The 23,380-nt window shown below is 36.9% G+C and overlaps 1 protein-coding gene across 1 annotated transcript in view; it reads left to right on the top strand.

The window, feature by feature from the left end:
• The first annotated feature begins 286 nt into the window (after positions 1-286).
• Positions 287-23,380, top strand: part of MYRFL (myelin regulatory factor like) — a 33,764-nt gene continuing 10,670 nt past the window's right edge. The window contains exons 1-18 of the mRNA XM_053978043.1: positions 287-489; positions 3,800-3,867; positions 3,962-4,220; positions 5,014-5,105; positions 6,936-7,083; positions 10,040-10,235; positions 10,705-10,781; positions 12,049-12,159; positions 12,741-12,831; positions 15,622-15,822; positions 16,206-16,314; positions 16,772-16,881; positions 20,324-20,487; positions 21,089-21,152; positions 21,835-21,920; positions 22,704-22,775; positions 22,898-22,944; positions 23,081-23,245. Coding sequence (XP_053834018.1) covers positions 287-489; positions 3,800-3,867; positions 3,962-4,220; positions 5,014-5,105; positions 6,936-7,083; positions 10,040-10,235; positions 10,705-10,781; positions 12,049-12,159; positions 12,741-12,831; positions 15,622-15,822; positions 16,206-16,314; positions 16,772-16,881; positions 20,324-20,487; positions 21,089-21,152; positions 21,835-21,920; positions 22,704-22,775; positions 22,898-22,944; positions 23,081-23,245 — 2,263 coding nt within the window. The remainder of the gene's footprint in view (positions 490-3,799; positions 3,868-3,961; positions 4,221-5,013; positions 5,106-6,935; positions 7,084-10,039; positions 10,236-10,704; positions 10,782-12,048; positions 12,160-12,740; positions 12,832-15,621; positions 15,823-16,205; positions 16,315-16,771; positions 16,882-20,323; positions 20,488-21,088; positions 21,153-21,834; positions 21,921-22,703; positions 22,776-22,897; positions 22,945-23,080; positions 23,246-23,380) is intronic.

Genomic DNA, 23,380 nt, shown 5'->3' with positions numbered 1-23,380 from the left:
AATGCACCATGTGGATCTGTGTAAGACAATGTCTGAGCTTCAACCCAAAAAACCTTTAGACCTCAATGTAAAAGAGTTTCAAAACCCTTTTTCTCAGTTGCAGACTGGGGTCCTTCATCCTTCTGCTGTAGTAATTCCCTGAAGCCTTAATGCCATGCATTCAATGATGTTTGCCTGGTACTGCACTGTCATCTGCAGTGCCCCTGCACATTGTTAATTACTCTGCATTTCTCATCATCCTTTTTCCCAGAGTGACTAAACCAGAAGCATAATCCTTTTTTTACACATGAGGCAGGACAGATTTGGTTTTCCTTTGTGTAGGACCATCAGCAGCATCACTTATTCTGAAACACTGACAATTCCCTCTGAATTTCTGTCTTTTTTACTTTTAACCTTAGGGCAAGATGTCCATGGAGCCTTGGAAAATCCCATGGTGGATACAAGCCTGTTGGAAGAATTCATTAGTAGTGACATAGAGTTTGGAACTTTGTAAGTATTATAGCAACATTTACTTCCTCTCCTTAGCCACAGGTCTTGAATTGTTTTATTAGTGCCATGATAAAATCTGAGTTTCAAGAGGATTGTAGCTCTCTTGACATTGTTTCTTGAAGCTGCATAGGAGGACTTAGAAAAAATGAACTACAGCCAGTAATGGAAATATGGTTGTCTTCTTGTTCAACAGAACAAATGATAATAAAGTCTGAGTTGATTCACAACTGTTGAACTAATTGTGACTTTAAATAGAGAACTGTTACTTTAACATTCCTCTAAGTGCTAATTTACTGTTTATGTATAGAATAAGTGATAAAAGTGAGACTACTGTATAATAAATTGAGAGAATAACAGAAGTCTCCCAGTTTGAAGGAAGCAGAGCTACTGTTTTCCCCCTAATACTTAGTTAGAACAGAAACATCCATCAGTCTCTTTTGAGACTAACTTTAAAACATAGTGCAAAAGCTTATGGTCAAGGGTGGAAAATTATGTAGTATAGATCTATCAAAGACTTAAACCCCAAATCTTCATCTAGACAACTGTCAGATGATTGTTGTTCAAGGCAAAATATTATTAATAGGCTGACACTTGCACTTGCCAAGAAGCAGAGCAAGAAGGGCTATTTTAAAAATAATTAAGCACGGAATTTTTCATTCTAGACAGACTCAGCAGCACATTTACTTAAAGTGGCCCAAATAGGCCCCTACCTGCTCTAAATCATGAATAATGAATTGATTCTCTTTGCCCACACTATAAAAGTAAAGAAGAATGAAGAGAAGGTTGTATATAAATATCCATAACCTTTATTTTTAGAGTGACTAAATGTGTTTTAGGTTAACAAGATTATTGAACTCCTGTATGACTGTGGGAAAAGTGACGGGAGACAAGCTCATCCGATGATGATCAACAAGTCTCGTTTATTCAAAGCATACGAGTACATTTATAACTATAATAATAAGGCTCATGCATATCGCAAAAGCTAAGCTCCTTATTGGTTTGTACAATGAAGATCAGTCCCGCCTCTCGGTACTTTCCATGGTGGCATGCTCCTCATGCCTATGGTTACTGCCTTTTGATTTTCTGTCTGCAGACCTTGGTTACGCATCTTGTTATCGTATCACACCTGCCCTCAAGGGCACAATGACCTTGAGGCCTGAGGCCCACTTAACTAGCTGAACTGAATCATGTCCTTTATCCCTTAACCAATCCTCTACAAAACTCTCCACATATGACAACTTAAAAATGTTATTATTTTTCTTTTATGCATAAAGCATAGCAAAAATGTAAATGTGTATATGTATGCTATTATGTAGCTTAAGTAAGTTAGATATTATTAAAGTTCCAGTGCTACAGAGTACTTACATGCAAGAAAACCATCTGTAAAACTATTATGGGTTTGGAGGCTGAACAGGATTTTACACTAAAACTAGAGTTCTAGTTTGTTCTTTATGGGATTAAGAACATTTACAGAATCATTAGATCTGTACAGGTCAAATTATTAAGCATTTTTCTGTAGTGCAGAAAATTTGTGCCTAAACAGAATAGAATATCATAAATAGAATAGAATATCATAAAGGAAAATGTCAAAATACTTGAAAGGAGAAAAGTATTAAAAGCCTCCATTTATACATATAAAATGCAGAACTCCATAATGTCATGTGCAATGAAAAGAGTGCTGTTCCCACCAAGATCTTGGGTGTATCTTGAAATTTCCATTAAAGATCATCTTGCATCAGAAAGGCCATCAGCATTACATTTGTTCTTCTCTTACAATACATGTGAAGCACCATGTGATTTCCTCATCTTTTCCCACAGTAATACCTTCCACATTACCAGTGAAAGGAGAAAAAGGGTTGCCATGTCCTTTACTAAGTAGGCATTTCATTGATTAACTATGTTTGTAATGTAGAATCATTTAAACTACAGATTATTTTCATTTCCTTCAAAAAGCAGAGTATCAGTTTCAGTAAAGTTCTAATTTGGAGATATATCCCTACTACCTCTTTACTTCATAAATACTTTATCCTAGAAAGTGTCTGTCTCTCTATTTTACTGAAATAATCTACATTAAAGCAGAAATCAAGTACCCAAGGCAACGTTTGAAGCCAGAATATGAACTGAATGTGCAGAAGGGAAGTTTCAGACTTTTATGTATGTATCTTTTAAAATTTTGCAAAGGACAATTGGAATTCAGTATATATGGATCAAGTATCCCACAGGAAAAAGAAAAATTAAAATGAAATATTTACTAAGTATTCAAAGTTGAAAACAAGGTTTCGAGTGTAGTCATGGCATTTAAAAGCATCAGAGAATCTATACTGAAGGAAATTAAAGACTATTATAATGTGTAATTTTAAAATTTATTTTTTAAAGAGGAGTCGTGTCGTTGAAGCTAACCCAAAATGCAGGGTTGTGGACATAGCATGTTGGAAGACCAGTTGCAATGCCATTAAGAAATGCATAAGCACATGTCAAAAGTAATAGGGAGTAACCAAAAATGAAACTGCTCTCTTTAATGCTATCCAAACTCAGAAATATAAAACCTGCAGTGGAAACAATAGAGTCAAAATTTTCTATTGATGCTTGAAAATATTTGCTCTGTGTGTGTGAACATGTCTTTTATATATATGAGGGTGTCTCTTTAAGGAATTTTATTTTATTCGGCTTCTGAGGTGAGGTGTGTCTCATTAGATTTCTGTCATCCTTCCTCTGCTGCAGCATTTTTAGCCTAACATGTGCCTTAAGACTTGTGTTTCAGATTAGGCTTCAGAGCAGTGTTTGAGCTGACAATTCATAGGAATACCTGAAAGGATTGATCCATTTCTTGAACCTCCATCTATTCCTAATGTAACAGAGGAAGCCTCTGTAGCTCCTTTGAATGGCAGCAAGATGGCATAGGATTTTCTCTTCCTTAAGAGAGATGAAGATGCCACAGATTTTAACCTTTAATTTAGAGAGCATGGGGCTTAAATCCCTCATGAGTGCTGTATGCTGGGAGTCACTGGTGTGTCTGGAGGTAACTGAGGAACCACTCATGGGAAGGAGGACTGAAGTCAGCTGGCTGTGAAGGGGGGATTTGGATGAGGGCCTTCCTTCACAGTAGAGAGGCAGAGGTCCATAGGAGATGGTCTGATGAAGTGTAGGTGACATTGCTCCTGTGAGAAGGGGCAGCAAACATGGTAAGCAATGCTTCCTGAAGACCCTTGTCAGTAGCCTGGTGGTCCCCCTCCACTTGCTTTCAGCATTCATTGTTGTTGTCCTTCGTGTCTTGTTCCAGAAGAAATTAAAATCTCTTTTTCATCCCTAGGCAAAGCCAGCTGCCAGACTCCCCACCGGACTCTGGTTCAGAACCGTGCTCCCCACCACAGCTACAAAGTAGGTGACATGAATTTGGCCTCTCCCAAGCCTGTAGGAAGATCTCCAGCTCCTCTTCCTTGTTCTTATGTTCTTATCTGTTTATTTCTCTCAGCCCCATGGTGTGATGCTGTGTGGCCCAGTGGGCTGCAGCCTCCACTCCCATGCCCATCTGTCGGGGCACCCAGCAAGCTTCCCTGCGGGTTCATGGAGACTTACTCTGACCCCAGTGCCACAGGATATCCTTGCACCTTCTCCCAAGGCTGCTGCCTGAAGACAGAAAGTGCTGTGACTCCATGGAATCATTCTACATCCTCCAGCTGTTTGGGTTTTAATTATCCATACTTCCAGCCTAATGCATTTCAGATTTCTGGGTAAATGATAAAGCTTTTATGCAAAGGGTGAGACATGCAAAACCAGTAAAACTGGTTTAAGACTGGTTGTAAATCCCTGTGGGTGTAGGATTTTCCACAGGATGGCAGTGTTTAGACATTTTTGAGACACTTGTGGTTGAGGGTTCTTTAAAATACCCTGATTGAGGTTTAGATCTGAAGTAGTAATGCATTTCAATTTTTAAAACAATAGAAGGCTAATGAGAAATCAACAGGTTTCTCATAACTGGATTATAAAAATATTGAGGTGTTTTGCAATACCTGTTGTAGAAACTTGTGCACGAGGATCTTGTAAGTGTTCTTGCAAATGACATAAGAGAAAAGGAATTGTCATATCTATGTAAGCAAGTGAAGCAGTAATCATACACTCTCTGCCATATTAACCCACCAATGTGTTCTGGATGCTCAATTATTTAAAATGTTCTGGTATTTTAACATTAACTGGTAAAAAGGAAAATTATTCAAGATAAAAACTGTGATTTTAATGCAAATGTCAGGAAACTAAACCCCTGCCACTTACGCACTGTATAAATTTTTCAATGGAATCAACTTCTTTATTCATGTGAAATAAAAAAAAGAAGACATTTTGGAAGGAAAAAATTGGATAACTCAGTTTTAAAAACCCACCAACAGTCTTCTCTCTCAGCAAATCAGAATTTGGATGACAGTGCAGTTAAAATGAGATAAGAGGTACCTGGGTGTTCTTTTGTTATGATTCTGTAATATCTATGTTTAAATTTATAAAGGATTAACACAACATGTATTTTTATGAAAGTATTTCTGCAGCATCAAGCAAAAAAAGGAAGCTCTCCCAGTTACTAGGAGATGGGATTGATTCTCCAGTGCGGTCTCAGGATTCCAGACAAGGTGAGCAAGTGTGTGAAGAGGAAATTTAGTGTTTTATGCCATAGACAAGTGAATACTTGGGGAGCTGAACTCCTGCTGGCTCAGAAAAGGTAATAGTATTAGTGGTCTATACTCTATTACCCAGTTTGGAGGAATTTACCTTTTTGGAAAACCAGGATTTATTTCTATTTGGCAAATAGAAAAGAGTATTAGAGGTTCATTATTTCCTGAGGCTTTTATTGATAGAATATTCTGCCCTTTTCCATATGTGAACCTCCACTACAGAGATGATATTTTGCTTACTTTGCTTGGCACTAACTTGACTGGACAAAGAAACAATTTTAGGTCAGCTGAACAGGGAATTAATGGGGTGGATGAGCAAAGAGATTGCCACTTCCTATTAACTCTTCCACTCCATGTTTTCTTTCTACGAAGTGTATGCATAAGCAAGCTTGGTAAAAGCTGTATGTTCTTTCCTGCCCCTTCCCCATATTAGTTTGGTTCATTGTTTTATCAAGATAAAAATAATAAGCTCATACCAATTGATACAAAAAACCTTATCAGGCATGTACAGAAATTAATCAGTTTCTGTGAAGTGTGAGGCCCTCTCTGAATGAACAATTTGTAATGACGGTTCACCTAAGCAATTCTACCCACGTCTGTTAGTGAAAAATCTGAGTTGCTTGTTATTTCTTCAGAATAAGTTATTTGTCAGCATCGAATCAATCTTTTAGAAGTTGTTTAATGGTAGCAACTGGATTTAGTAAGTTGCTTTTTCTTTGATATCTTTTGTTTAATCAGTGTTTCTTGATTGTGACTAGTCCTCTAAGTCAACCACTGCTGAAAAGCAAAGACAAGCAGACACTTTTATATCTGAAATTGCTCTTGGTGCTTTTAATACTGAAAGATATAGCTTTGAAACAAGCTTTCTTTGGGGGTCATTCTTAATAGCATCTCACTGACACATGTATTGGAAAAAGAACAGAGACATGGGTGAAAATGGCATGGGGATAATTTAGAAGTGAGGTGTGAATTTCTTTACTGTGGTGTTTTTCTATCTATCTATCTATCTATCTATCTATCTATCTATCTATCATCTATCTATCTTTGCTGTATGTCAGAAGTGGAGACTTGCAAATGAAGCTTGGGCCTGAAATGATTCTGAAGGCTCTGTTTTACTGTGCTGTCACTGGCTGTAGATGGATCTTAGTTATATGCTCAATGACAGATTTTCTCCTATCCTTATTGCACTGTATTTATCTGTCTCTCTTATCACATTCTCCTCTGTCTTCATAAAATGTATAATATCTCAGAGAATTGGGGTTGACCCTGTCTGTCAAAGAATTCTCTAATGTATAGGCAGAAAGCAGTAAGGAGATCGACCAGATGTAGTGGTGAATGTGCTTGCTATTGGAAAACTGCACCTCCTGTAGTATATTCTTCAATTCAAACTTGTGGTAGAGGGAATGGGAAACAAATACAATTATTTTGCTTAATTGCTTTTTGTAGTGTTACAGAGGTACAGTAGAATTCTTAGCTTTCCTTCTCTTCCCCCGCCCAAAGGAAACTATTCATCCTTTTGGAGAGAATAAAAAATAGAAAGTGCTACTTGTCATGTCAATCAAACATTTGTTTTGCAAATCAGGAAAGCTGAAAATTTTATTTTGTAGAACAAAAGAATATAACACAAGCTTGTGGAATAACTGCAAAGGTTAATCACATTTAAATATATATGCAATGCATTTGTGACTTATATGCATGTGCATTTATGTAAATATTGTAAAAATGGCTATGCAGGATTTTTTTGCAAGTCCCAAAAGAAATAACTGCATTATCACTATCTCTCTACAGCAACTGTAAAGGACTGTGCTGCTGAAGTGCAAGAATATGACAGTGATGGACAGAATGCAGCTTTGGAAAAATGCTGTCAAGCTCTTACATGGCAACCATATCAAACTTCTCAGTGGAACAGCTTATTTGACTCTAATTATGAAAAATTGTAAGCAGTGATGTTTGCACTTGAAAAAAATAGGTTTCTTCTGGTTTTTTTTTTCTTTTTTATCTGTTGTTGAAGTTTTGTAGGAATAAATGATACATTTGGCATCCCTATTTCTTATTGGGAATAAGAACAGAGAAGGATGTATAACAGGTATGATGAAATATGAACTTGCAGGTGTATCAGATAAGAAATACTGGTTGAAATTAATGCCAGGTTTTCTGATTCCCCTTCAGGGACTTAGGGGCAAAAGAAAAGTGAGTTAAGACACCTGGTAACTTTTTTTTTTTTTTTTTTTTGTCAAATGCATTGGGGCAAGTAATTACTAAGCATATGGCACCTTTCCCTCTAGTGGTCTAAAACATTAAAGGAAAACATTAGAAGTTACCAGTATTGCTTCTGGGCTCATACGACTTAAGTCTTAATAATTATAGATATGTGGGTGACATGTAACTGTTTAGTCAAAGATTTAGATTTTTCCTGTGTTAATCAAGCTGTAAATAATTTTTTGGCACATGACCTGGAAAAGGTCATTTCAAATTCAGTTACATCCCTGATTTTCTGTATTCTAATATTTAGGCTATGAACCCTTTTAACAAATTAACCCCTTTATACAGCATCTAGTTAGTTCTTCAGGATTGGTGCAAAAAATTTGTCACTGTCTACACAGGACTTACATAGCACAGGAAATTTTAATGCTCCTCTTGCCCAACCTGCTAAAATGTTTCATGGGATCTGGGTGCATATCAGTGTCATTGCTGGGTGCTGATGTTCCCTGTTTGCACAGGGGATAGGGGCATTACACATCTTACTATGCCCCACACAACCTTTCTCCTCAGGTATTGATTGACATGACAAGAGAGCAGACCTTTACACTCCTTTGGGAGCTGGATGGACCCAAAAACTTCCAGCTGAATTTGTGACATGAGTATTCAGTCTAAATGAAGGCTTCCAACTCCTGGTTGCACTTTCAGTCAATGACTACATGAGGGCTGTGTGCTGATGGTGGGAGATTGCTCTCCTGCCACTACCCAGTTACTTGTTGCTTTCCATACACCTAAAATTAAGAATCTAGACACGTTTGTTTGTGAACAAAGACTATGTGATGCTTAGCTATAAAGTATCCCAATACATGCTCTGTTGCCATTACTGAGGGAGGGGATTGAGGTGTTATTTGCAGAGGAAGTCAGTATTACTTTTAAGTGAGGTCAATGGCAGTGCTGTTCTTCCAAGATGCACTGTAATTACAGCACATTGCACAGATTTTCTGAGTAGGGATCCTGTATTCTGTTGGCCTCACTCACATGCTTCTCATTGCTTAGTGTAGATGTATTAATTCCATGCCTTCAAATTGCTGCACCCATTTGAGGGGTATTTCTCAGGGTAATTACTATTTTCCATTTTATTCATACTGTACTTGAACATCTTAGTTATTTCATTTTTCACAGCAAAAATGCTGTTAGCTGAGGTAGATTAATTAGAAAAATTTACTCGACCATTAATTCTGCCCTTCATTGTGTCTACTTGGCACATTCTTGGCCCTTGGCTGATATTGGTGGTGCTCTGTCCCAAATATATCTGAAGATTTAAATTCTGAATAGAAAGAGGAATTTGGAGCATATTTCTAGTAGGGATGCTTGTGTGACAGGGATATCTATTAAAACCTAAAAGTTATTCCAAATTTTGCTGTACTGCTTGGTATGACTTATCATTCTTTGTGGGCTAAGAACAATATATGTTTACTCTTATTTACTATAAATTACATACTCAGAAAGTTATAATATGAAATTGCTCTTTGGGAGCCATTGTTCCAAATACTGGAACTTGGAGACGTGGACATTTGTAATTTTGCTTCTCAAGCTGCTTGACTGTGTGTAGGAAAATAGTCTGTAATTATGCTATGAGGAGATGGTAGAATCTTCATTATAATTTTAAAGTTTTGTAGTAGTTACAAAGTAGTTTCTCTTTATTCCCTGTCCCAGGTAATCAATAGTTGTTTGAAAGGGGACTTGTGTTCATAATTTATAAAACAATATTAAGGTCTGTATATTTCCTATATTTCCTATGTATATTTTGATTTTTCCAAACAATAATGGAAGAGTAATAAAAATCCATCTTCCATAATTATGTTAATGAGAGATTCTCAGTAGCATCATACAAGATTATCATTATCAAACTTTCATTAACAAGAAAAGCCAATGTCTGTATAAGAGAACCTTACCATGTAGTTATTTCAGAATTATCCATCACTTAAATCAGAGGACTGGAAACATTGTTGGGATGGTGAGTTCACTGTCTCTAATAGAAAGACTTTTTGATACCTTTCCTTGTTTACTGTGAATCATAGAGACAGAATACTCTTGCTCTTTGGGTGACAAATTGCCCTTTGAAGAAATAAAATTGCCAGAGTAGGATGGACAACTTAAAGTCAGGTTGGAGGGCTGGTACCTATAGCTTTTCTTTTAGCTTAAGTAAAGCCTTACTGGAATCCCAGTAGCTTCTGCAGAAGCACTTGCTGTGAGAATTTGTGAGCAAACTGGCGAGTCTTGCTGGCTCATTATCTCATTGTTGTCTGCAGCACTAGCTGCAGACTGTGGTTTGTAGCACTGTTGTAATGAATTATTGAATACACTAAAAGGTTCGTTTGTGCTCTTAGGTGCACAGAGTTCCTTTATATCAGATTTGTGAGAATTATGTAAGCCTCTCAACCTCTGGTTTCCAAACATTTTGTTTTCAGACTAGAATTAGAGGACATTTTATATGTGTTTTCATTTTTACACCTTTGACAGTCTAAGAAGAAAATACTGGTAGAGCTGGTGATTGTAATGATGCATTTTTAGTCCAGGTTTGTCACTAAAAATCAGATGGATTTTTGGAACACTTTAAAAAAAAAGAGCTCAAGATGTCACTTAAGTATGTCAGTACTTAAAGTTGCCATTCCTTCTCCTTGTTTTTGTAGACCTGCTGTAGGATATCACATTGCCACAGATAAAGGATTTAATTTTTCAACAGCAGATGATGCCTTTGTGTGCCAAAAGAAGAATCATTTCCAAATCACAGTTCATATTAGAATCACTGGACATCCAAAATATATCAAAACTCAGCAGGGGAGGAAACCAATAGAAAAGTTTTACTTAAAAGCTTATGGAATTAAGGCAAGTGTGTCTCCTCTTTGAGATTATTACTTTTAATTACCCATGTAATGAGATAAATAATTGAAGTGAACTCTTTTCTTAGTAATTTTTTGACCAAGAGCATGTAACTACCTTATGTAGGTTCTGTTCTCACACTGAATATCTACACTTATGCTTGGGCATGGAGAGAGCTAATAACAGTTTGGATTCAGAAAGCATTTTTTCTTTTGTAAATTAATGCACTTCCTTTCCTTTCTGTTTTTTTTTTTCTCTTTCAAATTACATCTGCAGAAAGACAGGCCTTCAGATTAGATGTCAATTATCAACTGATCATCAGTCAGTTCCTCTATTAATTTCTATGTTGTTCCATTAGATATGAGTGCATTTTCACTGTTTTAGGCACAATTTGCCTATTAATGTCTATTTCAATTTTTATGTGTTTGAAAATTTTATATTCTTGTCATTTTTGAAAATTATTTTTGTTTTATAGGTGGAATCTCCAAATGAAATAATTGCTATTGAACAGTCTCAATCAGATCGAAGCAAAAAAACTTTTCATCCTGTTAAGTAAGGTTTTTAAGAAAATTATTCCATTTTGTTTCAATATGTTCAATATTCAATATTGATTGGTTTGAAATATGAAGTAGTTGTTTCTCTAAATCTTACAGTAGCTCTATGCCAGTTTTCTGATTTTTATCCAGATTTCATTGTGGTTGCACACATAGAATCACAGTAGTAATATATACCTGGTCACACTTCATTAAGAGAAATTTTCAACAGCTTTACAGATATGTTACTTATGGCTACCCAAAATATTTATATTCAGCTAGAAACACTATTTTATGCTGCTTAGAGCTGTATGACAGATGCATTTCCAATCTTAAAAAAATGTCAGAATGTTCCTGTCCTATATGAATGTGAGATATATTTACAGTGCTTTTTAAGGGGGAGTGCCTTTGCTGGAAACACTCATGCAACATTTTTCTGGAGCTCTGCCATGCTTGAGCATTTAACTCACTGGCAGAATCAATGTTTATTCTTCTGGCCTAAGTTTCCTATGTTGGAGCTGCTCTGTTCTCTATAAATAATTAAATTATTTCACAATACAAAGAGGGAAGACAGTGTCAAGTTAGACAGGACAGTGCTGGGATAAAGGCTGCACTATATTATTACCTAAACTGAACTTCGAGCTTGGAAGAGCCTGATTTTCACAAAATTGTCTTTCTCGTGACATTTTTCTTCCTTTTGTGCACTGACAAATAGATTCTGTGTGTATGTAAATTATTTTATGTATGGCTGTTTGGTGACCTGTAATTTTATCTATACGGACTCTTTATTTGTATTATTTATCACTTATTGGAGGACTACCACTATGTATTTGAGACATAGGTGTCTACTGTGTACTTCCAGACATGTAAATTAGGTGCAGACGAAAAGAAGGGCAAGCAGTAAGATCTATTAATTTTACTGTGGAAATTCAGGCCCAATAATAAACAAATAGTTATTAATCCTGTCAAGCAGAAAATAGGCATCATATGGAACACATACAGTTTTATTATATTCAAGACTGCATACAGACCAAGAAACATAAGTCTCCTATTACTAAGAACAGTCTCTTACTGCTGGTAGTTTATCCTCTTTATCTCCTTGCTGTAGTCACTGTTTTAAATACATTTTTAGAAACCAGGGTTACTGCATTTTTACTGCGGTTCCTCTGTTTTATTGATTTTTCAATTTTTTTCAGAACTGTTTTAATGAGTTTGTGGACACCTGGTTTGAGCAGATACATCTCCGAATATTTACTTCCCTGATCTTGTTTTCTTTTCTGTTTTAGAGTTGATCTGCCAGGGGACCAGATAACTAAAGTAACACTGGGACGGCTGCATTTCAGTGAAACAACAGCAAATAATATGAGAAAAAAGGGGAAACCTAATCCTGATCAGAGGTATTGCGATAGCTAGTTGGCCTGTGTGTTAGAAGTAGAAAAGAGAAGGTCTACTTTAGAATGGAGCCAATGTTTGTGAAAAATCTCTGCTATCAAATCTTTGTTTTTTTTCAAATTCTGTGATACTTCTGTAATACTTGGTATGTTCTTAAAAGCCTCTTTCTCTGCAGTCACAGAATGATATGATAATAAAACACCCCAAACTTCATCCTCATGGTTAGAGATAGTTTCAAGAAATCATAGCCAGAATAATGGCTGACAAAGTCAGGAAGAAAAAAAACCCCAAATTATTACCATTTTCTTCAGAGGTGGGAAAGGCTTTCATCTTTGAAGCTTCATTACTTGAATTTCTGAAAACTATTGTATTCTTTGCTAATTTTTCAGTGATTGTGGGGTTTGTAAGAGCATATTTCTTAAGAGTGAAGGAAATACTTTTTCTTTTATATTCTAAGAAATACATTTAAAAACATTGTCTGTCTTTTTATGTATCAATAATAACAGCTGTATTTAAAACTTTTTTTTTTTTTCTGTGAGAAAGAATTACTTCAATTATTGTCTTGATTAAATCAATTTTAAATTAGATACTTCATGCTGGTGGTTGGACTGTATGCTGTCTCTCAGGACCAGTTCTACTTACTATCTGCAAATGTCTCGGAAAAGATCATTGTGAGGGTAGGTATACATTTATATTGCTTTCATGTGAAAGTATTTACTGTTTTGATATTCACAGGAGATTGAGGGGTCGTGATTCTTGGGGATAAAAATTACCACTGAGTCAAAAAGATTGAGGAAAAAAACTACAGTTGCATGTTGTATGAGTATGTTACCTTTTAATTATCAGAAATTAAAAATATTTTAAGTAGAGCTACAGAAGGATTTTAAAATAAAGCTTGTTATGAGTTCCAATACAAAATATATTGATTTTCCAGACTTTTTTATTTGCAGTGAAACAATTTACTTCACTTGCCAGGAATTTTGTAAAAGCTTTCATTAGCTAGAGTCTTCAGTTTCCAGGAGGATGAGAAGGAAAAAAAAGTACAGAAAGAAGGTCAAGCAGCTCTAGGAAGTTTAAGACCTATAGCTTTGCTTTTCCAGTATTTTTCCAGAGTGTCCCACCTCTTGATTTAATGGTAGTACTATGGGTTTCAAATTAACAAAAGGAAGAATAATCTCTTTTCCTCTTAACTGTTACTTTTCAGTTGCTTGGTTCACAGAACATTTTTCTTTTAGTACTCAGCTTTAGCCTACAGTTAGACTCAGAAAAGAGAAAAACCCCAGATCTGTAGTGTTACAAGAGCTAAGGAGAATTGGGGCTAGGAGAGGGAGAAAACAGAGTCCCAGAATGAGTGGGATTGCAAGGGGACTGCCAAGGGAAGGTGGGGGCTGCTAAAAGCTTTCAGTCCTAGCCCCTTTTTCTTGTGATCAGTAGGTGGTGGTTAATGTTTGAACTGGGTATAGTCTGGAGTTATAGTTATTTCTAGGGTGAATATTATGTTTAGGGCTTAGAAAGATGGGAAATATGTAAGGTGTCATGTGGTGGGGCTGCAAAAGATGGAGAGGGCCTCTGGAAGATTGCAGTCCACTGAACTTTTTCATGTGGGTCAGTTGAAGAGCTGCTTCTTGTTTGTGTGGACTCTTTCTAGCCTTTGGCTTATGAAGAGGAATAGGCTTAGCATTTTAGCTTGTAGTCAAGCAAGACCAAAACTCCTGTGTATTAAGTGGACCTGGGAAGAGGCTTCTAAAGAAAGTCAGGGTTTGTCAAAAGCTTTTAGTCCTGGCATTGTTTTGTGCAGGCCATTGCTTGCATCCTTTTTGGCAGTCCATCATCTGCCTAGGCTTACGACTATGGTCTGGTTTAGCATTTGGGTTTGGAGACAGCTAAAAGGCAAATCTCCAGCATGTGGGGTGTTGCTCAGGGTTTTCCAAAGGAAGATGGGGGCTTTCAGATGGTTTTAGTCCTGGCTTCTTTTTCATTTGAGCATCCTCTTGTGCCATAAACCTTCTTTCAGTAGTTATAGTTAGGTTTTTGGGGGGTATTATGGCCTGGAACTCCTTTTTGGGTGGAGCTGTGAAAAGACCTTGAAAGCAATGTGTAGACTTCAGCAGTTTTCTGCACGACTGAGAAGTTTTATCATCCTGACTGGTCCTGTGTTTTTTTGCTTCAGGATGCTGAAGCAGTGTATTTGCATCATTCCTGCATATATAGTTATTTTCCTTAATTTGTCCATTAATTTCCACAATCCTGTTTTCATCTGAATTTGTCTGTCTGGATCTGACAGTGTTACAGATCTCACATCATTAATAATTTGGGGAAGCTGTTGAATTTTCACAATTGTCTCATATTTGTTACGTCACAAGATATATATTTTTATGTAAGATTTAGAAATTTACATTTTCCCACTATTTTTAATATTAGATTCTTTTGAAATTTCAAAAATTTCAAGAATTTGAATTGAAGAGGGCACCTTCAATGCATGTGAGACAGTTTTTGAACAGGAATTCATGGAATGAGATTTTTCAAACCTAGCCACTATTTCAGACAGAGGAAAAAGAGGGCAGATCAAGAGGCTCTGGTCTGACATGGTGAAAATATCAACAGGAAAGAGAGTAGGAAAAAAAAGAAATTTTCTAGCTGTCTAACAGGGCTTCAGTGGCAGGGTAAAGCAAGTCAGCCACTGGCTACCTTAAAGTGGCAAAGCCATGCAAATGCACTGTGAGAAAAAAGCAGCTCATCTTCTGGCCCTTTATAACACAGCAAAGCTACCAGCTGAGTGGTGCTTGTCAGGCTTATCAGATCATGCTCTAATTGTGACAAACAGTGGTGAGTACACAGTGCCAGGCCTTGTAGCTGGTAAAGCCTTGTGAAAGCCTTGCTTCTTTTTATCATGATTGTGTTTTGGCCTGAATTCAAATTAAAAAACAAAAAAAAACCAAAACAACAAACAACCCAAAATGAACTATTGAAATAAAATGCCTTTTCTCGTTATACACATTTTGTTGTTCTATTGGTGTTCTTTAAAAGACCCTGTTTCCTTGACATGAAATTTTCAATATGAGTTAATTTAAAACATTACAGAGGATTTTATGAATCACATGTGTTTAATCTCTGCCTTGCTTTCTCTTTTCTGATTTCCAGTCTCAGCTAAAATTTAGTGGTAGATAAAGAATGGTTATGTGGTATAATGTCAAAGTTAAAATTTGGAAAGCTTTGGACATTGTCAATTTAGCTTAAGGTGCTAATAAAATAGAATTCAAGGGAAAAAAACACAAGGCCAATGCAGTGTGAGCAGAAACCCTTAGAAATAACTCCACTCTGTTTTTTTTCTGTTAGTGTGTTAAAAAGTTCTTGAATACAATCTCACTATTTAAAATTTGCCTTTTCATTTTCCCTGAATTTTTAATAGAATAAACAATAGTGCATCTATGCTGTACTGTATCTTTAAGCAAAAAATTTCCTTCCAGGCATCTAACCCAGGGCAGTTTGAGAATGACAGTGATGTACTGTGGCAGCGAGGACACGTTCCAGAGACGATAGCCTATCATGGTCGCGTAGGAATTAACACAGATGCACCAGATGAAGCACTGGTTGTCTGTGGAAATGCCAAAGTTATGGGCAGAGTCATGCACCCCTCTGACAGCAGAGCAAAACAGAACATCCGGGAGGTGAGGCCCTGTGCAGCGTTCAGGGCATTCATGTTTGCACTGCAGCACGTGGGGACCATTGTTCCGACACATGAAGCAGCTCCTGTATCCTGGCTGTGCTGAAAAGCTGGCTTAAAGAAAGTACATGTACCATTGTGCTCTGAGAAGCATCACCTACAGACTTTGGAGAAGGCTCTCTGTGGAAGCCGGGAGTTGTCAAACAGAAGTGTAACTGGCAATACAAATACAAATAGCACTCTGGTAACGGGGAATGGGAAGATTGGCTGTATTTTTCTATGTGATGATTGGCCAAATGACTGTGTCAGGCTAGGTGCTCTCTCAGTGGTGTCCTAGATGCCGTGCTTAATGTTTCAACATGTAAATCTTGGTATTTTTCCAACTAGGTCGACACAAATGAGCAGTTGAGAAGAATAACACAAATGAGGCTGGTGGAATATGACTACAAGCCTGAATTTGCATCTGTTATGGGAATAAAAGATACCCATGAAACAGGTATAAAGTCAGCTCTGTTCCCATTTTTCATTAACATCTACTGGTATTTATTGTGCCATAGTGTCTTTTAATATCCTGCTATTTCATCTTCATTTTTAGGTTACTGCAATTGCACACTTTGCAGTATATCTCTTGTGGTATAAAAATGCCAAAATTAGGCATTGCTTGTAATTTTACAACTTCTGTTTCAGTTTTTAAAGATGGGGAGTTTATTTCAAGAAGTTTAATGAGAATGAAGTATGTGCTTACAAACTATTTTGTTCTTTCTGCAGAAAAAAGGAGAATTCTAAAGGTTTCTGGGTTTTTTTTTGTGGAATGGAGAAAAAACCCTGAAATCCTGGATTTTCCTACCACAGAGAAATTCTAGATAATTTTTTGCTTTGCCCGTAGTTTTTAGAACGGTCAGCAGGTATGCCAGTATGTTTCCTGACATTAGTTTTTGTGACCTCCTGAACAGGAATAATAGCCCAGGAAGTGAAGAGGCTTTTACCTGAAGCTGTTAGGGAAGTTGGAGATGTTGCTTGTAATGATGGAGAAAAAATAGAAAACTTCCTCATGGTTGACAAGGTATGGTCTTGAGGGAGAAAGTGGGGATGTGTATTTAGACTGTTCTTTCATGTGGAGAGCTATGAACATGCACTGCGCCACATAAAATGCTGTAGCCCCCCCACATGTGTTACAGAAATGGTGTTTGGTCAGTCATCAAGAAAAACTGAACCACCAGCTGCTAGTAAAAGGCTGAATCTTTTAATGATAAAAGTATCTATATTAAAAGCTGATTACAATACTACATGCACATACAGTTAAAAAGGAAAAGCCTTAACTTTTCTGAATAGAAGTGGATAGTGATTTCATAGCATTGGTTCAACAAGTGGTACTCCAAAACATTATTTTGTGCTTAAGTGTTTCAGTTAATTAAGTGTTTCACAAGTGACTTAAGCAATGATGGCATTCAATTTGTTAAATAAAAACTTCCTTAGTCTAATCCTGGTATAACCTCTACATATCAAATCCAAGTGCTAGCTCTGTGTGTAGGGTTTGGTTTTTTTTTTTTTTTTGGCAATCTGAAATGCTTTTTATAGGTTCTAAATCATATGTTATGAAATGGCACACAAAATAGTTACCATGCTCATAGGTTGGAAACACTGACGAGGTATTGTCCTGTGCTCTCTTCTCCTTTTCCTGTGGAAATACGACTGCAAGGGACTGTCAGTCACAGAGTCCAGTCGCACAAGGCTGCAGACAGAACTTGTCTCAAAGCAGCCCCTCTGCTAAGTGCTGATTCACTGCATGCTAAAGACCACTTCCCAGCTTTTTCCCACTTACAGCTGATAATGAGAAGAGGGAGGTTTTAGAGAAAGGTGACCTTATCTTGTCTGGATATCATGAACACAATCCTGCATTCGTTATCATAATGCATTCTTTCATTTTTCTATAGAAAACACAAGTTTACACCACCAATCTTGGAGAAAATATCTACAAAAAGATTGCATTTCACTTGTCATCTTTTGATAAGCTATAAATAATTTAAATTAAGTCTTCTAGGTTGTATTCCATATAAAAGAAGTATGAATTAGATGCCTTGAATAAAGCTGTGGAAAGAGCACTTCTGGAGATACTGTTGAAAAGGAGACTTTTAGAAAATTTGCTCTATTTGGTCAGGGTTCCAGCCTGTAGCTGATTTCTAGATGTTAGTAGAAGAGCAGTGGTGGTAGGTGACTCCAAGTTACTTTTGCCCTTTAGGCCTTCCAATTATATGGTATGACACCTGTAGCATCATTTGCATTTTTGAATGCCTCCAACATTTCTTTGGGGTAGTTGAGTTTTTCGTCTGACAGAAGTTTATGTTGGAGAACAGAGCTTTTGATTCCTATCTCTTCCTTGCTGAAATATCACACAAAATACCATCTCTAACAGTGCCTCACAGCACTGCCATTTGGGCTCATCATGTTCCCTTTCTTCTCTGTACCTTGGGTCTCTGGAGAGTGCTTGCCAGGGTGTCTTCCAGGAATGTGACCTACAAATGGAGAATGCCTGTTTTTTGTTCATCCCTGTAGGGTGTGATTCTGCTGTGTATGTGGCCCAAGCAGGAGTGGATTGTTACAGCAATGGCTTATTTGCTGCTTATAATTTTCTTGACTACTTGTCTAGATATGGATCTGGGGTTTCTTCACAGGCACATTGGTGTTTTAATATGGTTGGATAAATCTGTGCTTTCTCTTCTTTCTCCTAACACTTGTGGCAGAGCATATGAATGTCAATTCCATGACCTTTGGGGTGACAGGATCCGGAGAGATCTGTGTCTAAGAGTTTAAGATGTATATTAAATTCAGAGATTTTGAACATGTCTTGTTCAGGTGGAACATCTGATTTAAATTTCTGGAGCTCCCAGCTCCAAATAGCTCAGCAGCTTGAATAGTAAATGGACAGTGCTTCATTTTCTTTTCTTTCAGTTTGGCAGGTGATGAGACCTTGAACTTTGTTATCTCATATTCCAAGTTTATATCCAGATAAGTAGGGTGTTGGCTAGCATTGTGTCTCTTTGTCAGTTTGGAGCTGTTGAACTCTGTAAAACAAATTGATTACATTACATTTGAACCAGGGTCTGCTACTTTCTAGAGAAATATCTCAACTATATGCAATTTGTTTTTTTCAGACATAATCTCTTCTCAGTCACACTGTGCTCGGTACTTTGTCACTAGAGGGGCAGTAAAACTCTGATCAGTTTTTTTTTCCCTCAAATAGAGTGTTCCTTCATTTTGTGAGAAGAGCAATTTTCTCAGCTAGTTGAAGCCACCTAGAAGCAATTCATGCTTGATTTGAAGAAAATGGAAAGGGCAGCTGCTACATATCATTGATACAAGGGCAAGTGTCTGTATAAGTGATTTCACAGTTCTAGGTACAGGACATTATTTTGAAGTCACTTTTTATTTAAATAGACTCTTGGTATTCTGGCAGTAGGGAAGCTTGTGGCTTGCCACTGATAGTGTGCTCTGATTCTGATTACATGAAATGCTGTCTGGTTTTGTGTAATGCAGTCACCTTTAAAAGAAAGGTGTGCATGGCTTTTACAATGTGAAAGGCAAAACCTTATTTCTGCATAACTTGACTAGACTGGAACACAGCAACATTAACTGCAGTAATAGCTTCGTCTAATGGCACCAGTCTGGTTGGACCTTCGGCTGAGAAAGCCATTCTTTCACACACAGCAAGCAAAGTACTCTTCTACTATGCTCCTGCAGTGGATCAGTAACCATTTTTTACTCAGAAATGGATAAAATTCTACCTGGATGATTATACTGAGGCTTTCTCCAGCAGCAGGTTGATACCTAGATGATAAACAGAAGTAGGAGAATAGGAGGCTTTTCCTGGGTAAAATATCCAGAAGGAGTAAATGGAGGGTGTCTAAACTGTTTTAAGTTGCAGAGATGATCATGTTATTAGAACCTACAAGACTCCTGTAAGAGACTGGACAGGCTGAAGGGGACAGCAAAATATTATACAATCACAGCTTGACATCTGGTTTGGTTTTTAATCTGTCTCACTTATCTCTGTGTGATTAATATAATGCGTACAACATGGATAGAAACTCTGGTTTGTCTGAGCCTACCTAATGACTGTAGGAAGATGGTTGGATGTATATTTTGCTAAGGGATTCTAAAATCTATGTTCAGCTAAAGCACTGAAAATCAAGTAGTAGGTGCCTGTTGGAACAGGGTTAAGATTTCAATACAGTATGAAGGTAAAATGCAGTTTAAATCCTTGGTGTAAAAGGCCCTTTAGCTTCAATTTTTTCTTCAAGTCCTCATTTTCAATTTACTGCAAATTAAATGTCTAGAAAAAGGGTTTTATGGTCATCTACAGTGACCAGTCATCTACATCTACAGTCATCTACATCTACCTGTGTTTATATAGGTGAATTCTGCACTAATTCCTGCTTGTTACATCTGGTTGATGAATATACTAAGTATCTACTATGTACCTACTTTTGTCATTGTTTTCTTCTCAGGATCAGATCTTCATGGAGAATGTTGGTGCTGTAAAGCAGCTTTGTAAACTAACAAACAATCTTGAAGTCAGAATAGAAGAATTGGAACAGTGGAACAGGAAACTGGCCAGGCTGAAACGGATCAACAGTTTAAAGTCAACTGTCAGTGAAGAGAGCAAAGTCAGGTACCTCTGGCTGGGATGTTTTCTAATAGCTGTCACACAAGTTGTTAAAGTGATCTCTGAATTGATTGAAGTGAAAACCAATTTTGCTTGACAGTAGAGTTCAGCTATTTTCCAGTATTTAAATTGTGCAAAAGACCCCATAGTTCTCAAATATTTTTTAGTCACTGACAAAATTAAATTAAATTAATTTGAAATGGCTATTAAATTGCAGTAATTTTTGTAATTGTTTCTGTTGCATAAAGGGTAGATTATGTCCAGTTACAGCTCTGGGACTTGGAAATTGCTTCTAAAGCAAATCTGTAGAGCTTTGTCTGCAAGAAAGAATCTTCACTGGTGCTGCAGTGGAAGTGATGAGTGTTTCCTGTTTTTAAGCCATTTCCTCAAGTTTTCTTCGAAATCACATGTAACATTTAAGAGCATTCACCTGAATGAGTTAACTGGAGACCTTTATCCTTGAAAACGAATCTGCTGACACTTCTGCCTTTCCCTTTGTAAATGTTAAAATTGCAAAAGCAAGTGACATTAACACATTAAAAATGTCTTTTCTTCATTAATTACTTGCTGAAGCATTTGAATTTTAAAGAGATCTTGTCTCTTACAGCAGGTATAGTCGAGCTAATAGTCTCTTGCCATCAATAAAATCAGTCCCACTAAAATCCAGGAAGGTGAGTGAAATGAAATCCTTGTCTGAGTCATTCATTGTGGTTTGCTTTCACTTTCTCTTGCCTATATCACTGTATGGGAAGTGGATGCCCTTTTTCAAAGGGATCATATGAGTGAAGAAATACATACATTGACCTTTTTCGAGATGGTCTTCCTAGGCTGCCAAGCCCTGTTCTTTAATATGAACCAATGCTCATTTGCCTACTTTGCTTTTGCCAGTGCCAAAGAGCAAGAGAAAATAATAGGTCAAATATGCTTTGTACCATAATGACAGTCAAATGCTCCATTACCTAAGATTATCCTACTTGGTTGGAAAGTGCCTTTCTTCTCTATTTGTACCAGTCCTGCCTTAGCACGATCTGAGCACATACTGAAAGCTGCTGAGCTTTTAGTTCTGGACACTTACTGATTGATTTTTAAATACTTCAAAAGTATGAAAAATGGCAGGAAGAAAGGACAAGGGGCTGTTATTTTTAGCTATCCTTTCTTCCTCTATAATGTTTGTGCTCCCAAACTGTCAACAATGTCTTAGAGGCCTTTTAATTTTTTCTTTGTAAATGTTGACCCCTATGATCATGAAAGAAACAAGGGTGATGTAAAGTCAACCTTGTGTAGTATTTCTTAATCTACTAGCGGCTGCTTAGATATGTGCCTCTTGAATTAACCAGACTTTTTTTACCCTAGGTTTGTTTATCAAAGACCAAAGAATCTTGCTCCGTGAAGATTTTCCGGGTGACTATAATAGCTTTGATTGCTATTATGGCACTATGGTAAAAATTAATTAACAACAATTTGACTTGTTTATCCCTTTCCCCTTTCTACTTATCTGAAAGAATGTAACACTTCTTCTTCTTCCTTTCCCTTCCGACTTGAAGAACACGATGTATTAAAATTAACAATTAATATCCTTGGTAATATTGTAAAGTTGAAACCATTGTGTAAAAGTAAGATACTCATGGGGTGGACACACAGCTGATCTCTCTCCATGTCACAATGCATGGTGCACCTTAAGTCTACCTCAGTGATTCGTACTACAGGTGCAAAACTGGATTCTGCATGTTTTATCCAATCATTCTGTGCCTAAGTACAATTTCTGATATACAGAGTGAATCTGTTGTGTGAAATGAAGCTGAACTTGTTCCCACTGCAGTGGGCAATTATGTGACTGGAAGTTTAACTTGTGACCCTGGACTTATGGAAAGGAAAGTATGCCCTGGACTTCTGAGATTGCCATTTTCTGTCTCCAGTCCAAAAACCTGTGGCTTACAATCAATCTCTTTGTGACCTGAGTACTTTGAACTGGTGGTGTGATTTTATTTAGGTTGGAAAGTGGCCATATTTTGTGTTGAATACAAGTATATGAACACAATACTGTATAAGAGTATCTGATCTAAACCCCATTAAATTCAGCTGATATTTTTCCCACTAAAGGGAAAGTGATCAGATAGTTAACACTTGCATGACTGCATTTTGACACAATGCTGTCAAGGTATTATTCATATTGTGTTGCATAAAAATGAATGTAAATCTACAGAACAATTCTCTTTCTACAGTGCTTTGACAATATGGAGCCTATATTTACTTAGCATTCATGACAGCCGTTTTAAAAAACATCCAGTTTACAGGCAAGTATTTAAATTACCATTAATGAATTCAAGTTAGTAGAATCAGTAATAGACTGTGGATCAATTTGTTTTGGTCCTCAACTCTAATGACCATTTCTTAATGAATTGTTTTTCTTCATCAGCAGTACCTCAAGTTCTGTTCCAGTCTCTCCCTCTACTACTACAGCAGGTACTGTGTCTCTGCTGGTCTGCATACACATAATTGGTTATTATAAAATGCCAGTACACAGCATTTGTGATAATTATATTTTGGTGTTTGTTTGTTTGTTTGTTTTTTTGTTGTTGTTTTTTTTGCTTTTTTTTAGCATTGCAGAGTGAAAGCACAGTTTCTCAGACCACACAGCTCATCAGCAGGATCCCTGAAGTGAATTTCTGTGACATTTTACCTTGTGACAAGGTCTATTGTTGTCCAATTCATCAACCAAAAGTCAAATCTCTAAGTTATGAAAAAAATATTGCAAAGGAAAAACGTAAGTTGGAAATGTAATTCTTTATAATTTGAGCAGAGACTGTATGGAAAGTGTGGGGAAAGGGGCAAGAATCTTTAAAGGTAGTTAGCTTTCTACAAAAGAGCTTAATCCAGAGTATTTAAAAAATCTTGATAT

The sequence above is a fragment of the Vidua macroura genome, chromosome 5 (assembly GCF_024509145.1).
Source record: "Vidua macroura isolate BioBank_ID:100142 chromosome 5, ASM2450914v1, whole genome shotgun sequence".
Taxonomy (NCBI): Eukaryota; Metazoa; Chordata; class Aves; order Passeriformes; family Viduidae; genus Vidua; species Vidua macroura.
This window is presented reverse-complemented; position numbering and strand designations above follow the sequence as displayed.